The sequence below is a fragment of the Annulohypoxylon truncatum genome (genome assembly GCF_022578515.1).
Source record: "Annulohypoxylon truncatum strain CBS 140777 unplaced genomic scaffold F4807scaffold_51, whole genome shotgun sequence".
NCBI classification, from domain to species: Eukaryota; Fungi; Ascomycota; class Sordariomycetes; order Xylariales; family Hypoxylaceae; genus Annulohypoxylon; species Annulohypoxylon truncatum.
Genome location: NW_025953837.1, coordinates 140,529 through 152,712, shown reverse-complemented (window position 1 = coordinate 152,712; position 12,184 = coordinate 140,529). Strand labels below are relative to the sequence as shown.

The 12,184-nt window shown below is 50.0% G+C and overlaps 5 protein-coding genes across 5 annotated transcripts; 3 read left to right on the top strand and 2 right to left on the bottom strand.

Moving 5' to 3' along the window:
• Positions 1-484: 484 nt before the first annotated feature.
• F4807DRAFT_465324 (DNA-directed RNA polymerases I/II/III subunit 10) lies at positions 485-899 on the bottom strand (the record flags this gene model as incomplete). The annotated part of the gene is made up of 4 exons (XM_048002263.1): positions 485-536; positions 605-691; positions 745-803; positions 864-899. 4 exons carry the CDS (start codon positions 897-899, stop codon positions 485-487), a joined length of 234 nt encoding a protein of 77 aa, XP_047849340.1.
• A 377-nt stretch (positions 900-1,276) lies between these two features.
• Positions 1,277-5,065, top strand: F4807DRAFT_318877 (sporulation protein). Its single transcript, XM_047995137.1, has 4 exons — positions 1,277-1,358; positions 1,413-1,783; positions 1,861-2,654; positions 2,707-5,065. The coding sequence occupies exons 1-4, from the start codon at positions 1,335-1,337 to the stop codon at positions 4,482-4,484; spliced, it is 2,967 nt and encodes a 988-aa protein (XP_047849339.1). The 5' UTR covers positions 1,277-1,334; the 3' UTR covers positions 4,485-5,065.
• Positions 4,935-6,869, top strand: F4807DRAFT_318756 (Clavaminate synthase-like protein). The gene is made up of 2 exons (XM_047995136.1): positions 4,935-5,583; positions 5,737-6,869. Exons 1-2 carry the CDS (start codon positions 5,384-5,386, stop codon positions 6,764-6,766), a joined length of 1,230 nt encoding a protein of 409 aa, XP_047849338.1. The 5' UTR covers positions 4,935-5,383; the 3' UTR covers positions 6,767-6,869.
• A 60-nt stretch (positions 6,870-6,929) lies between these two features.
• Positions 6,930-8,156, bottom strand: F4807DRAFT_318740 (DUF1909-domain-containing protein). Its single transcript, XM_047995135.1, has 5 exons — positions 8,135-8,156; positions 7,614-8,061; positions 7,373-7,444; positions 7,228-7,298; positions 6,930-7,131 (listed from the first exon to the last, which is right to left on the bottom strand). Exons 2-5 carry the CDS (start codon positions 7,620-7,622, stop codon positions 7,047-7,049), a joined length of 237 nt encoding a protein of 78 aa, XP_047849337.1. The 5' UTR covers positions 7,623-8,061; positions 8,135-8,156; the 3' UTR covers positions 6,930-7,046.
• On the top strand, positions 8,142-11,345 carry F4807DRAFT_454408 (DUF1479-domain-containing protein; the record flags this gene model as incomplete). The annotated part of the gene is made up of 4 exons (XM_048000573.1): positions 8,142-8,247; positions 8,306-8,438; positions 8,518-9,014; positions 9,886-11,345. The coding sequence occupies 4 exons, from the start codon at positions 8,142-8,144 to the stop codon at positions 11,343-11,345; spliced, it is 2,196 nt and encodes a 731-aa protein (XP_047849336.1).
• Between the last annotated feature and the right edge of the window lie 839 nt (positions 11,346-12,184).

Below are 12,184 nucleotides of genomic sequence, written 5' to 3'. Positions count from 1 at the left end.
TCTTGTGCGGCTTATATCTCGATCCATGACTACCTAGAGTTTTGTTAAAGCATCCGAGTCATTACTTCAACCCTCGTTATCATCACAGACAACCAGGGGATTTCCGGACCTCAAAATAAGGCATGAAGCCGGAAAACCGGCTAAGCACGCTGCGGTAGTCGATGCTTCGAAATCCAGGGATGTGTAGCCTACTACACGCAAGCTGCACCCGACATACCTAGCGAGCTCGAGTAAGTTCATTTCTTTGGCCTGTGCAAAGGTGTGTAGACGGACTCGTGGATTCGTCGGCACAAATATCATTACATTCTTGTAAAGCAGACTGTTCACATTGTACTCTGGCTAAACCATTGCGATGACTTAAAGTGATCTTCAGACGCCTTCCTGAAAGTACCAACCCAACGCCTGAGAATGCAATTTTGTGCTAATCATCGCCACCAAATCATGTTAACGCCACTCGTATCTGGATATCCAAATTCGATCAATCTTATCGTTGCTGAAGTTGGATCTTCTTCTCGTTGCGTCCGTCGGGGGTATACCTGGTTTGACCTGTTAGAACTTTGTCCACATTTACAATCATTGGATTCGGAATCTATCGAGAACTTACTTGAGCAGCTTCTCGATGAGGTCGACATGAGTCATAATCATGCGACGACAGCAATAGCGCTTAAGTCCTAGGGAGTCCATAGCATCACTTAGGTGGTTTGTTAGTGTGTGACGAAAATAGTTTGGATATTCGCAACGAACCCATCTTGATGGCCCTCATCGATCAACTTGAGGTATCGCTCCCAAAGGTCACCAGTCACCTGTGTGCGATTCGGTTAATACAAAGAAGATCTGAAGTAGCGGGGTGCGACGACGCCTACCTTTCCGCAGGAAAAGCAGCGAATAGGAATAATCATCTTGTCTGGTAAGGATCACTATTCGTAGATGGTTGTTTTGTTTTTGTCGGGATTGTTTTGCCAAATCGGGAGCCGATGCGCGAAGCGTGGTTGGTTATGCGATGTGCTGCAGGTTGTTGTTGTCGCAAGAAAGGATGGTGTGGTTAGTGGCTAGTTGCGAGACGTGAATTGAAAATTAATGATCAGCTTTCTTATCGATTAGAAAAAGAATGCCAAGACTTTATTGACTTTCCTTGTACCTTCGTACTTTAGTACTTTTTATGTGGACCCGGACCCTCGGATTGCTCCTCCCCCGAAAATTTCTTATCGGGGTGCTTTATCGCAACGTCCCGCAAAAAACTTGTGAACTTTTTGCGCTTAGCCTGCAACTCTTGGAAGGTAGATTTTGGTGATACTCAAAGCTGTTTTATAACAGTTACGCCGTTGCCTCTCAAGATGGCTCCCGTGGAAACAGCAGAAGTATGCGAAACTCTATCGGAAACAATTTTAATCCTATAAACTCACATCTCTTAGGATGCTAGTGCGAACAAACGAAAACGAGAGACCGATGAGCATGGCAAAAGGAAACGAGCAAAACGCCATCGTCGAACTTCCAAGAGCGCCCCAGCCAACGGCCAGCCGTCGCAGGAAACAACAACTGGCAAAGTCGACGGAGCCAATGGAGTCAATGGTTCAAATACGTCATCTGGTGACTTAGATAACATGAACAATCCTAATGCGAGAACCGACAACGCCTCTATCGCGAAAAAGGAGAAGCAACAGCTTCAAGCTAAAGCAGAAGAACATGATCAGACCAGCGAAGACCAATTGTCGACATGGAAGGTTTCCAAACCTATGGGAGGAAGGATGCTGAACATTGACCCGATATTAACCCAAGATGAAAAGTACGCGCTACAGAGAACCTGCCCGGCAAATCCAGTCTATAGACGAGTGTAGACGTGAAGGCTGACAGTCACATCAGATACCTGATAATCGCATACAACACCTCTATCCAAATATACTCGACTGTAGAATCCCTTTTGGTACGCAAGATTCCGCTGCCACAGCTAGAAAAGGAGACCGTTGGGCAACAGGTTGTTTCCATTTGCCTGTCCCCTAGCTCACCAAATCTCGTATGGGTCGCATCGTCTGCAGGTCACCTATGGCTGATCGACTGGACAAATGGTGACGGAGCTGAGACGGCATCCAAACTGAAATGCGATCTTTTAGGCGATATGTCCGTCGATTCCGTCAAGACTGGCCCCAAACTCCGAGATGTGCCATTCGTATCCATTGATAAGCGCGGTACCTGGCAAATTATTGCTTGCCATGTTCAAGGGTCTAAGTTGGTCTCCCATAAAACTCTCTTAACCCAGGCGGAACCGATTTTGGATTTACGATCTATTCGAAATGGCTATGCCTTAGTCGCCTCATCAGAGCGGAATGTCTTGTTCGGCATGCGAAGTTCTACGTCGGCTCCTTTGCAGGAATTAGAATACGAATTCTTCACTCTAAATGGCAGCGATGAGATCACATGCTTAGATGTGAGGGTGACAGATCGTGTACATCTCAATCGAAAGAGCCAGACAGAAGCTGGCAATGAACCTGTCGTGGAAATCGCGGTTGGCTGCGCTCGCGGAGCTGTGTTCTTCTACAACGACCTTGTACTTCAACTACGCTGGCTACACAGCTCTAAGGGGCACAGAACTTCCCTCCAACCCCGGAAATATCACTGGCATCGCAAGGCAGTCCATGCTATCAAATGGTCACGGGATGGTAAAGACTATTCTTGTTTTCTTCAATGTCAAAATTCTAACTCTAGTCATAGGTAATTACATTATCTCTGGAGGGTCTGAGTCGACCTTGGTCCTTTGGCAATTAGACACACAGAAGATGGACTTTTTACCTCATCTCCCGGCAACAATTGAGAACATTGTAGTTTCGGAGCGTGGCTCCGCTTACGTTGTTCATTTAGACGACAACTCGGTTATCGTCCTGTCAACGGCCGAGATGAAACCTACGACGTATATATCTGGGATACAGGCCCTCACCTATCCTCAGCCATTGTCAAAAGATGATATGGTCCGAAGGGTTGGACAACATTCTCAGACTCGGTTATTGAAAACTCCTGCAGCTATCAATCCGGCAGACTCGTCACGAATTCACTTTTGTGTAGGGAACGGACAGCAGATCAGCCATTCTCGAAGTGGCCCATCAATTCCGTTAATACAAACGGTCGACCTCACCACTTTGCAAGGTGTCTCGAAACAGGCCCTAACAAGAACGAACCCGACGGATAACAACGTGACAGCCAAAGGGCACACGATAACAGAACCTCGTATCACCAATATGGCATATTCGGCAGATGGGAAATGGCTTGCTACGACGGATGAATGGCAACCACCTACGCGAGATGTCGACTCTCTTGAAGGGGCACCCGCCGAACGGCGCGAGGTATACTTGAAATTCTGGGCCGTTTCGCCAGAAGATCAGAGCCTAGAGCTTGTATCTCGTATTAATGCGCCACATTATACGGGTCGAAGTGAGCCCGTATATGGCCTGGCTGCTGATCCGAATGCGCACCGTTTTGCCAGCGTTGGGGAAGATGGAGTTGTCCGGCTTTGGGAGCCTATGGTGAGACAACGCGACGGAGTACTTGTGAAGGGCAAGATGAACCGCCAATTATATAGTTGGACATGTTCTCGGCCCATATACCTTCAAGAAAATGAAGAACCAGTCAACCCAGATGCGATTGCTGTCCAAGCTTTTCAACGAGGCTCAGGTGCGGTCACTTTCTCCGAAGATGGGTCTACTCTGGTCTGCGCTATCGGGACCATGCATGGCTCGACTGTTCACATTATCGACACAGAATCTGGTAAGGTTCGGAATTCGATCGACGGTTTAATAGCAGGGGATATTCGGGACATAAGGATTCTATCCTCGACCTTGGTTGTGCTCTCGGATCGTCTTATGGTTTACGAATTGGTCTCTGACGAGCTACTCTACGGAGTTCAATTGAGGACAAGCGAAGATCCCCACGGTCCAGGTCCCTCCGTTCTGACGCACATGGCGGTCGACTATCGGACTTCAACTTTCGCGGTGGCTGTTTCGCGGAGCAAGCCATATTCACAATATATTCACTCAGAACTTGCTATTTTCACGCCAGATCAAAGTAAGCCGGAAATGATACGCGAATTTCCACACCCAATAATATCAGTTGTTGCTGCAGTTGGATCTAGTGGATATATCGTCCTAGATTCCGCTGCCCAGCTATGGTCCGTTAGTGAAAGCATGGATACCAAGTCCCTCGCCTTTGCTCAACCACTCGTCGACCTCAACCTTGACCAAGTGAACACCGAAGAACGCACAGAGGACGGATCTACTTTAGCATTACTTACCGGAGATGATGACGGACCAGCGAGCGGAGACGAAATGGACGTCGATGGACCAGACGATACAGCTGATGACACCTATCCCGTTGTTATCGCTCCACAGAGGCTAGCAGAGTTATTTGATACCGCACCGGCATTCGCTATGCCGCCGATCGAGGATATGTTTTACCAGGTTACAAAACTATTCTCGTCAAATTCAGTTGTACCGGCTTGAACGCCGTAACTTACGGATGATACTAATAATTCACACATTACGGAGACTACTCGTATCTGTGTCGCCACTTCTTCACGACAGCATTACGCCCATAGCTCTAGGGACCAGTTGGAGTAGTTGAGAATGGCTGGGAAAATCGACGACAGTGAAGTATAGGAGATGCGGAAATACCCACAGTACATTTGAGAGTTCGATCAAGGCTTCGCCAGAATAAACCTATATATCCTACGCCGCCTTGAGTTAAAAGTTATTGTGATCTATTATCGGGGCGCTCGTTGTACAAAAAGCTCTGTATGCATGGAATTATACGGATTGGTTCAGAATAGCGAAAAAAGGGATCCGGCGCAAGTTTTCATAGACAAGACACTATGCCCGGTCAGGGTCGCTATCACGACTCTATTCTACCGGCCATAGGAAAGACTATATGAATATAAAAGTTATTTCACGTACCTATCGCGATATCCCCTTACATCATTCCATACGCCAACTCTATACTTTTGTCAGCTCGTGGATTGCACTGAAAGAAAGCGCCAATCCAACCGATACATGAATATCCATGTACCTACCTAGGTAGGTATGTACCTGTTACCCCATTATTCGATAGAGTTCCTAGGCGCATCAGGACCTACATAAACTTCCTTTTGTCCCCGCGAGTTATGGAGTTGGGGAAACTTTATCATCGAGGGCCTTCATTGGCCCATTAGACGGCCGATGCCGACGAGCGGCATTACGCCATCGCTACAAGTGGACCTCCATCATGAGATATGCAACTTATCAATCAACGCCCTGTAGATGTCTATATATTCAACTAGATCGTCGATGCCCTCAAATTAAAATTCTAAATACTTATGTATCTACGCGCTCTTAGGAATATATGCGCTTGAAATGAAATACTGACCATGTCGTTCACCTCGGTCCCGATCCTGGATCTGGCTCTGGCTAGAGATCCACAGACAAAGCCGCAGTTCCTAGCCGATCTGCGACATGCCTTGATGGAAGTCGGCTTTCTGTATCTTAAGAATGTCGGCATTCCGGATGAATTATGGGATCAGGTCATATCGGAAGGCAAGGCCTTCTTCGACATACCTAAGGAAGAGAAGTAAGTGCTTGCAAGCATCTAAATATCCGTATTCATACAGAGGTGCACATATCATATGCTAGACCGGAGCATATCGGTAGATTACGTCTAATTTTTTTCAAATAAATGCTCTACAAAACGTCTCACAAGCTCACGCACTGTCAAACCCCCCAGGCTCAAAATCGAAATGAAGAACGCGCCCTCCTTCCTCGGGTACTCGCAGCTCTCGGCCGAGATCACAGCAGGCAAGATCGACCACCGCGAGCAAATCGACCTCTCGACCGACCACCCGATCCCGCCCCCGGGCGCCCCGCTCTACGCCAACCTTCAAGCGCCGAACCAATGGCCCTCCGAATCCGTACTCCCCAACTTCCGCAAGGCGTACACAGAATACATGCAACGCATGGGCGCCATATCCCTCGAATTCACATCCCTAATCGCCGAGGCCATCGAGCTGCCCGCCGACGCGTTCGACCGCTACTTCGACGCCGACCAGCAGCACAAGCTGAAGATCGTCAAGTACCCGGACGTATCCGAGCTCGGGCTCGGGCTCGGGCTCGGGCTTAACGGAGAAGTGGTGGAGGGCCAGGGCGTCGGCCCCCATAAAGACAGCATGCTGACGAGCTACCTGCTGCAGGCGAGCGACCACCGCGGGCTGCAGGTGCAGAACATGCGCGGGCGCTGGATCGACTGCGCGCCCGTGCCGCGCACCCTCGTCGTGGCCATCGGCCAGGGCCTCGAGGCCCTGACGCGCGGCGTCTGCGCGTCGACCACGCACCGCGTGCTTTCGCCTGCCGCCGGCGCCGGGGCCCGGTTTTCTATCCCCTTCTTCCAGGGCGTGCGGCCGAGCACGACGTTCGAGGAGCTCGAGGAGGTCGGCGTGGGTCCGGTCCCCGAGGGCGTTAGGAGGCTGCGCGAGAAGGTGCTCGAGGAGAATGGGGGGAGGCTTGATGATGTGGAGTTTACGTTTAGGAAGGGCGGCGTGGCGAGGACTTTGGGAGAGGCTACGCTGAGGAATAGGATTAAGAGTCATCCGGATGTGGGGGAGCGATGGTATCCGGAGATTCTGAAGGATATACGCGAGGAGCAGGCTAGGGAGGCGGCGCAGAGGCAGGGGAAGGATGGGGGAGGGGGCGAGAGTACGGCTGCTACGACGACGGTGGCGGATGTGAGTGCACCGGCGCAAGTGGTTGAGGCACACTGACGATGGTGATGCGCGCTCTCTACCTTCTAGCATACAGCAATTCTTGAACGAACGACAGAAAAGAAAAGAGAAATGAAATAAACTCAGTTAACATCGTATCAATCTCATTACTTTCGGACGGATCCCCCCTTTCGTGAAAACTTCATGCAACCCTTATTCTGCTAAACACCGTTGTGCGCCAATCGCTATGCCCGTTGTCTCCCTTGTCACGACCTGCTCGGATGGGTGTTGTCTCTATACCTACCTGCCCAGGCGAGTACGGAATAGAGCGACTTGTGGTTTATTTTCCGCCGGCCGGGACTTCGTAGCTGGGGAAGCACTCGGCGATGGTCTTGCTGTGCTTGTTGACGGCGTGCTCGGTGAGCCTGTGTGGAGCGTGTCAGAGAGAATGTGACTAGGTACTTATACAATCGCATATTCTAAAGGCGATTCTAAGGCGACTTCAAGAATGGTATACTTACTGGGGCGCACGAGTGGTCTTTAGGAAGGTCGATTTGCAAATATTGCACTGGATATCCATAGCCTTGACGTTCTACGAGACGCTACGTGTAAGTCGACATATCCTCTTGTGTAAGAGCATAGAGTATAGGAGAGGCGAAGACCTACAGACTTGAGCTGCGATTTGGCGACCTTGGTGTCCTTCGCATTACGCTCACGCTTCTGCGCAGCCTTGGCTCCCTGATTTACGAGGTTTGTCAGTGATCGTTGTTGGGCAAATCTTGTATGTATTCGGAATTCGCCGTCCCGCCTTTTCTGTCACTTATTGCCTAGTCGCTTGCCCTGCTAACTTTTGTGGTCCTTCACGTTCTTCTTCTAGGTAGAGCTATTGTAATAGACATGAACTTACGTTGCCCATTTTGTTGATAGGAAAGCGAACGAGTCGGCGATTGTACGAGTGTCTACGGTATCGTCGTCGAGAGGGCGGTTAGGGTTTTGCGAAGGAATGTAAGGAAAATCGGGGGCCAGAGACGGATTTCGAAAGAAATGGACAAAATGGATCTTAGCAAAACTTTCTTTAGAGCCGATGCAGGGGTTCGGAGCTAAATCTATTTTCGGTTCGATTATTATGGGGCTAGTTCGGCTTCTGGAACAATTCTGTCTAGAAGCACGGACCACTCAGACTAAGGATTTTCTCCATTTTATTAGTCACCAATATCTGATTCCGGATTCCTCAGATGGATCTAAACAAACGAACAAACGGTATTATGTAATTCAGGAATGACAACAAGCCCGATGATTCCCGAAAAGCTGAACGGTTTGTCATTGACCTCATCGTTGGTATCTAGTGTCTAGGTCTGGTCGAGTCAGATCAGATCATTAGATGAATCTAGCTCGAAGCCTCATCATCAGATCTTACTCAGGTCTTACAATCAGAATGTTAGACGAAAGCTTGCTGCCCAGCAACATTTCCCTCAAATTGTTTCAACAATTATTGGGCCGCTATGACTCTCTCATAGAGTTCATCTCATTAACCAAAGGGCGTAGGTGTTAGAAGTGAACAGATACAATGGTGACCGGATGACTAATAATCATAAACAGCCAAGTCAGGACAGAAGACTCTGCTTGAGTTGGACCGTTTCCGATACCATGACGCAATTACTTTATTCCACTCAGAGAAAACGAGGCAGCCGATGACGCTTGATAATGTGAAAACCTTGGTCGATTGGAAACTGTAAGTGGTTTCCTAAGGCAATGTTATGCGTCTTATCCCATTGCCTGTAAACCCAATTCACGTTTCTAATACAGTTCAGGCGTCATGGGAAGTTTCGGCCAACTCTCATGAAGCTCGTGTCATCAAATGATGAAACAGTTGTTGAGAAAACCATCCAAGAGGCGATAGAGAAATATCGGGAAAATTCAGATGCACCGAAAGCGCTCATCACGATCAGTAAGCTGAAGGGAATTGGTCCGGCTACGGCATCTCTTTTGCTCTCAGTATATGGTCCTGACAACGTCATCTTCTTTTCGGATGAAGCCTTCTATTGGCTGTGTCGGGGTGGACAGGCTTCTCCCATCAAGTACAACGCCAAAGAGTATCAGGAGTTGGGCACTGCGGCGCATTCTTTGATTCAGCGACTAGGAATCAATGCCGTCGATATTGAGAAAGTGGCTTACGTCCTGATGAAAGACGACGTGTCAGAAATCACATCCTCGGATAGAAAGGAATCCCCTACACCTGATGCAAAACCTACTAAAGTAGAATCATCAAGCGAGCAGGCGAAGAGAAAGAAGAACGACTCCGGTAATAGTGCGGATCATCAAACACCTCTTCGCCGGTCGAAGAGAGGCAAGGTATCTTGAGGTCCATCATCCGGGTAATCTGCCAAGAATCCCTATGCATTCCGACGCCACCCACACACACTCAATCTGGGATACCGGGAACAGTCTCTTAATTTACAGCCATGCAGGAAGACCCGTACAATATTCGGAGAATTATATAATGCCACATCGGTGAACTTGGAGCTCGTTTACGCCCAATGCTGACCTTCTTCGGAATGGCTGAGGCTTTTATGTCTATCACGTATGGAATTAATATGTCCTTGTCAGCGTGGGATCGGTCCAACGGCCCGCGGGAGCGTCGTCCAGGAGCCGCATTAGGCTGGCCAATTATGAAGCGTATCAGACCCGTATCGGCTCTAGTAAATTGTAACCAGGGTTTGGGTATCAAGCCAAGAGATCTTTTATTTCGGAGTCCCTTGCCGAAGATTGAGCCACCCGGAAACCAGATGCAGTTATACCTCCAACAACGTGACAACGTCTGATTGAGTCGCCTTGCTCCCTTCTAGACCGCAACCATGGGTCTTCGCTTCGTCAAGGCCTGGTTTTACCGATGCAAGCCTCAACGACCCAGACATCACATACTTTAAGAGCTACTATCAACTATCGGAATGAAAAATAGCAAGTGCCTATTCCCCCCACGAGGGCTTTTCTGCCCCCACGGACTTATAATCGATCTCCTTCATATAATCGCTGGAGGAACTGTTCTTGGGTCTCTGTCCTTTTGTCGTATACCGGTGGGATAACTAGGAACTCATTGTTTAATGTTACTACGTGAAATTCACTTTCCAAGAACTTCCCATAGAGCTCCCGAGGACTTTATCAAGCCTTATATAAAGTAGTAATGGCAGTTGACTTCCTATCTCTACACGATCCGGATCCTATTCCACTTCCAGACCGGTTCGCCAAGATCAAACGAAAACTAATCGCCGGTAACGAGAAAGCTGTCGCTTGCTCATTCTACCGTCTCCTCAGCCAGTTAAGAAAAGAGGCAGACCGCATCGCCGCTGCTGGGTCGGATATCATACCTACTATCGACTACATCGATATCCACAATCCAAACAAGGTAGCCATCTTCCGAGATGCCCTGAGGAAGAGAGGCGTCGCCGTTATACGGCGAGTCGTTCCGTCAAACGTTGCCTTGTTGTGGAAAGAAGAGACGCAAGAGTATCTCCGTCACAATCCACCGACAAAGGGGTTTCCAGCACACGACCCCCAGCTTTATGAGATGTTTTGGAGTCCGGGGCAAGTGCGCGCCCGCGCTGACTCACGGCTCCTTGAAGTTCAGAGGTTTGTCATGAATATATGGCATTCAAACAACGAGAGCGCGCTCGTGAGCAGCAACCACCCAGTAACCTACGCAGACCGCATCCGCATACGTAGACCGGGCGACACATCCCTCGCCTCCGGGCCGCACGTCGACAACGGCAGCGTCGAGCGGTGGGAAGCAGACGGGTACGGCCGCGCCGGCACGTACGCCAAGATCTTCCAAGGCAGGTGGGAAGAGTACGACCCGTGGGACAGCAGCACGCGTCTCGGCGTCACACCCGACCTGTACAACAGCGTCAGCTCCTGCAGCATGTTCCGGATGTTCCAAGGCTGGCTATCACTCTCTCCCATCGCACCCGGCGCCGGCTCGCTGCACGCGTGCCCCATGCTGCAGCTCACGACCGCGTACCTGCTCCTGCGCCCCTTCTTCACCCCGCGCGCCAAGTCCGGGCCCAACTTCCTGCACGCGGACAACTGGAACCTGAACGTGGCGCAGAACAGCGTCGTCCACGGCGCCGTCCCCGGCCGCGGCGTCCAGGAGCTGAGCCGCGCCCTGCATCCCCATTTAAGGCTGGACAAGACCATGGTCCCCGTCCCGCGCGTCGAGCCGGGCGATTATGTGCTGTGGCACCCGGATGCCGTGCACGCCGTCGATACCGTGCATATGGGCCTGCGCGACGCGAGCGTGCTGTACGTCCCCGCGTGTCCGCTGACGCAGACTAATGCGCTGTATCTCGCGCGCCAGCGCAAGGCTTTCCTTCTCGGGCTCCCTGCGCCGGACTTCGCGAGTAGCGCTGGCTTCTTGCGAGGCGGGTCGGGCGGCGAGAGGGAGTATATGGGCCGGCCTGGAGTTCAGGATGTGAATGATGCCGGAGGCGAGGACGGACTTAGGAGTATGGGGCTATTACCCTGGGATGAGAGGAGGGGGGTTACGAGGAAGGTCGAGAGGGAGCTGGTGAGGCTGGCTAATGGGATTTTGTTCCCGGATCGGTTTGATTTTGAGACTGGGAGGAGGGCTGTTAAGAGGTTTTGATTCACTTTGACGTTGGCTAACCTGGTTGCGGATCTTGGTAATGGGGTGGGATTTGGCGCGTTGGCGTAGACCGAGAGAGGTACATATTGGCGCAAGTCATTGGTTGCATTGGATTGTATACGTGTTGCTAGCGGAGGAGTAATTCCGAGAAACGATATGGTTCAGGTACAAAGACTTTACGAGTATCTATATCAAATAATGTATTGTCGGGTACTTAATTTCTTTGAAGCATGCCGAATATAAGTGTAATTGCTGATATCTCTGAGGTCGAAGTTATTTCCTACCTAAACTAAGGAACGACTCATATTATTATAAAGGGGCCATGAACAAGCCTGACTCCACGTTAGTCGACTTAATCAAGCTCATAAGTTGAAATAATGTCAAATGAAGCAACTGTCTTCATATTGTTGGTATGCCCTACTCTATGTAGGACACAAGAGTAATTCGGAGGTTGTTTAGATATCACTGCATTGCTGCCTCTACGAGATCTATATTGTCAACAATTATTTAGATCTTCATTCATCTATAAAAAGGTGATAGAACCAACAAGGAAATTGAACCCTCAATTAGAGCTCACTCAGAACGCTAGAGTTATAGCAATGGCATTAGTTGTAGGTACCACCGTGTCAACCCGGCCATGGGTGCTTTGGATTAATCCATTAACGTGAATGCTGTTTAAGGAGATATAGTAGGTATATAGGGGCCGGGCTACTCTGATCCGAAAGAACTATGGTGTATAGATTTGAGTATAGCTGACTGGGGGGGGGGGGGGGGGGGGGGGGGGGGGGGGGGGGCGGCGGCGGGGGGGGGGGGGGGGCCGGCGGGGAGGCACTGGCAAC

What these genes read in the sequence shown, in the direction of transcription:
- F4807DRAFT_318877 (XM_047995137.1), top strand. Translation starts at nt 1,335, where the DNA reads ATGGCTCCCGTGGAAACAGCAGAA. An exon ending in CTCCCGTGGAAACAGCAGAA is followed by an intron (nt 1,359 to 1,412) that starts GTATGCGAAACT and finishes CACATCTCTTAG; the next exon opens with GATGCTAGTGCGAACAAACG. An exon ending in ATATTAACCCAAGATGAAAA is followed by an intron (nt 1,784 to 1,860) that starts GTACGCGCTACA and finishes CAGTCACATCAG; the next exon opens with ATACCTGATAATCGCATACA.
- F4807DRAFT_318756 (XM_047995136.1), top strand. Translation starts at nt 5,384, where the DNA reads ATGTCGTTCACCTCGGTCCCGATCCTGGATCTGGCTCTGGCTAGAGAT. An exon ending in GACATACCTAAGGAAGAGAA is followed by an intron (nt 5,584 to 5,736) that starts GTAAGTGCTTGC and finishes CAAACCCCCCAG; the next exon opens with GCTCAAAATCGAAATGAAGA.
- F4807DRAFT_318740 (XM_047995135.1), bottom strand. An exon ending in CCAAATCGCAGCTCAAGTCT is followed by an intron (nt 7,299 to 7,372) that starts GTAGGTCTTCGC and finishes AGCGTCTCGTAG; the next exon opens with AACGTCAAGGCTATGGATAT. An exon ending in AAGACCACTCGTGCGCCCCA is followed by an intron (nt 7,132 to 7,227) that starts GTAAGTATACCA and finishes CGCTCCACACAG; the next exon opens with GCTCACCGAGCACGCCGTCA.